The sequence below is a fragment of the Oncorhynchus keta genome, unplaced genomic scaffold (assembly GCF_023373465.1).
Source record: "Oncorhynchus keta strain PuntledgeMale-10-30-2019 unplaced genomic scaffold, Oket_V2 Un_contig_23837_pilon_pilon, whole genome shotgun sequence".
NCBI lineage: Eukaryota > Metazoa > Chordata > Actinopteri > Salmoniformes > Salmonidae > Oncorhynchus > Oncorhynchus keta.
In genome coordinates, this window is record NW_026283596.1 from 37,501 (window position 1) to 40,000 (window position 2,500).

A 2,500-nucleotide genomic window follows, 5' to 3' on the forward strand; every position below is an offset into this window, starting at 1 on the left:
ACCTCAGCAGTAGCTGGCAGGACAGTAGACTGACTACAGACTATATTAACATGGTAGTTACCTCAGCAGTAGCTGGCAGGACAGTAGACTGACTACAGACTATATTAACATGGTAGTTACCTCAGCAGTAGCTGGCAGGACAGTAGACAGACTACAGACTATATTAACATGGTAGTTACCTCAGCAGTAGCTGGCAGGACAGTAGACTGACTACAGACTATATTAACATGGTAGTTACCTCAGCAGTAGCTGGCAGGACAGTAGACTACAGACTATATTAACATGGTAGTTACCTCAGCAGTAGCTGGCAGGACAGTAGACTGACTACAGACTATATTAACATGGTAGTTACCTCAGCAGTAGCTGGCAGGACAGCAGACTACAGACTATATTAACATGGTAGTTACCTCAGCAGTAGCTGGCAGGACAGCAGACTACAGACTATATTAACATGGTAGTTACCTCAGCAGTAGCTAGCAGGACAGTAGACTGACTACAGACTATATTAACACGGTAGTTACCTCAGCAGTAGCTGGCAGGACAGTAGACAGACTACAGACTATATTAACACGGTAGTTACCTCAGCAGTAGCTGGCAGGACAGTAGACAGACTATATTAACATGGTAGTTACCTCAGCAGTAGCTGGCAGGACAGTAGACAGACTATATTAACACGGTAGTTACCTCAGCAGTAGCTGGCAGGACAGTAGACTAACCACAGACTATATTAACACGGTAGTTACCTCAGCAGTAGCTGGCAGGACAGTAGACTGACTACAGACTATATTAACACGGTAGTTACCTCAGCAGTAGCTGGCAGGACAGTAGACAGACTATATTAACACGGTAGTTACCTCAGCAGTAGCTGGCAGGACAGTAGACTGACTACAGACTATATTAACACGGTAGTTACCTCAGCCGTAGCTGGCAGGACAGTAGACAGACTATATTAACACGGTAGTTACCTCAGCAGTAGCTGGCAGGACAGTAGACTGACTACAGACTATATTAACATGGTAGTTACCTCAGCAGTAGCTGGCAGGACAGTAGACAGACTATATTAACACGGTAGTTACCTCAGCAGTAGCTGGCAGGACAGTAGACAGACTATATTAACATGGTAGTTACCTCAGCAGTAGCTGGCAGGACAGTAGACTGACTACAGACTATATTAACATGGTAGTTACCTCAGCAGTAGCTGGCAGGACAGTAGACTACAGACTATATTAACATGGTAGTTACCTCAGCAGTAGCTGGCAGGACAGTAGACTACAGACTATATTAACATGGTAGTTACCTCAGCAGTAGCTGGCAGGACAGTAGACAGACTACAGACTATATTAACACGGTAGTTACCTCAGCAGTAGCTGGCAGGACAGTAGACTACAGACTATATTAACATGGTAGTTACCTCAGCAGTAGCTGGCAGGACAGTAGACAGACTACAGACTATATTAACACGGTAGTTACCTCAGCAGTAGCTGGCAGGACAGTAGACTACAGACTATATTAACACGGTAGTTACCTCAGCAGTAGCTGGCAGGACAGTAGACTCCAGACCTGTGATGGTACTCTGCAGCAGGTTGACAGCGTCCTCACAGTGACTGGTTAGCTGTTCCAGTCTCTGAAACACCACCGTCAGAACAGAGACACAGACACACTGTTCAACCACATGAAAGACAACTATACAAAGACCGAGAGACAGACACACTGTTCAACCACATGAAAGACAACTACACAAAGACCCGAGAGACAGACACACTGTTCAACCACATGAAAGACAACTATACAAAGACCGAGAGACAGACACACTGTTCAACCACATGAAAGACAACTATACAAAGACCCGAGAGACAGACACACTGTTCAACCACATGAAAGACAACTATACAAAGACCGAGAGACAGACAGACAGATAACTAAGGACAGACAACTATACAAAGACCCGAGAGACAGACACACTGTTCAACCACATGAAAGACAACTATACAAAGACCGAGAGACAGACACACTGTTCAACCACATGAAAGACAACTATACAAAGACCCGAGAGACAGACACACTGTTCAACCACATGAAAGACAACTATACAAAGACCGAGAGACAGACACACTGTTCAACCACATGAAAGACAACTATACAAAGACCGAGAGACAGACACACTGTTCAACCACATGAAAGACAACTATACAAAGACCGAGAGACAGACACACTGTTCAACCACATGAAAGACAACTATACAAAGACCGAGAGACAGACACACTGTTCAACCACATGAAAGACAACTATACAAAGACCGAGAGACAGACACACTGTTCAACCACATGAAAGACAACTATACAAAGACCGAGAGACAGACACACTGTTCAACCACATGAAAGACAACTATACAAAGACCCGAGAGACAGACACACTGTTCAACCACATGAAAGACAACTATACAAAGACCCGAGAGACAGACACACTGTTCAACCACATGAAAGACAACTATACAAAGACC

General features: G+C 44.5%; 1 protein-coding gene across 1 annotated transcript in view; it reads right to left on the bottom strand.

Moving 5' to 3' along the window:
• Nucleotides 1–2,500, bottom strand: part of LOC127921840 (pleckstrin homology domain-containing family G member 4B-like) — a 56,614-nt gene that overhangs the window by 18,718 nt on the left and 35,396 nt on the right. Inside the window, exon 13 of the mRNA XM_052505427.1 lies at nt 1,526–1,624. Within this exon, the coding sequence (XP_052361387.1) occupies nt 1,526–1,624 (99 nt within the window). The remainder of the gene's footprint in view (nt 1–1,525; nt 1,625–2,500) is intronic.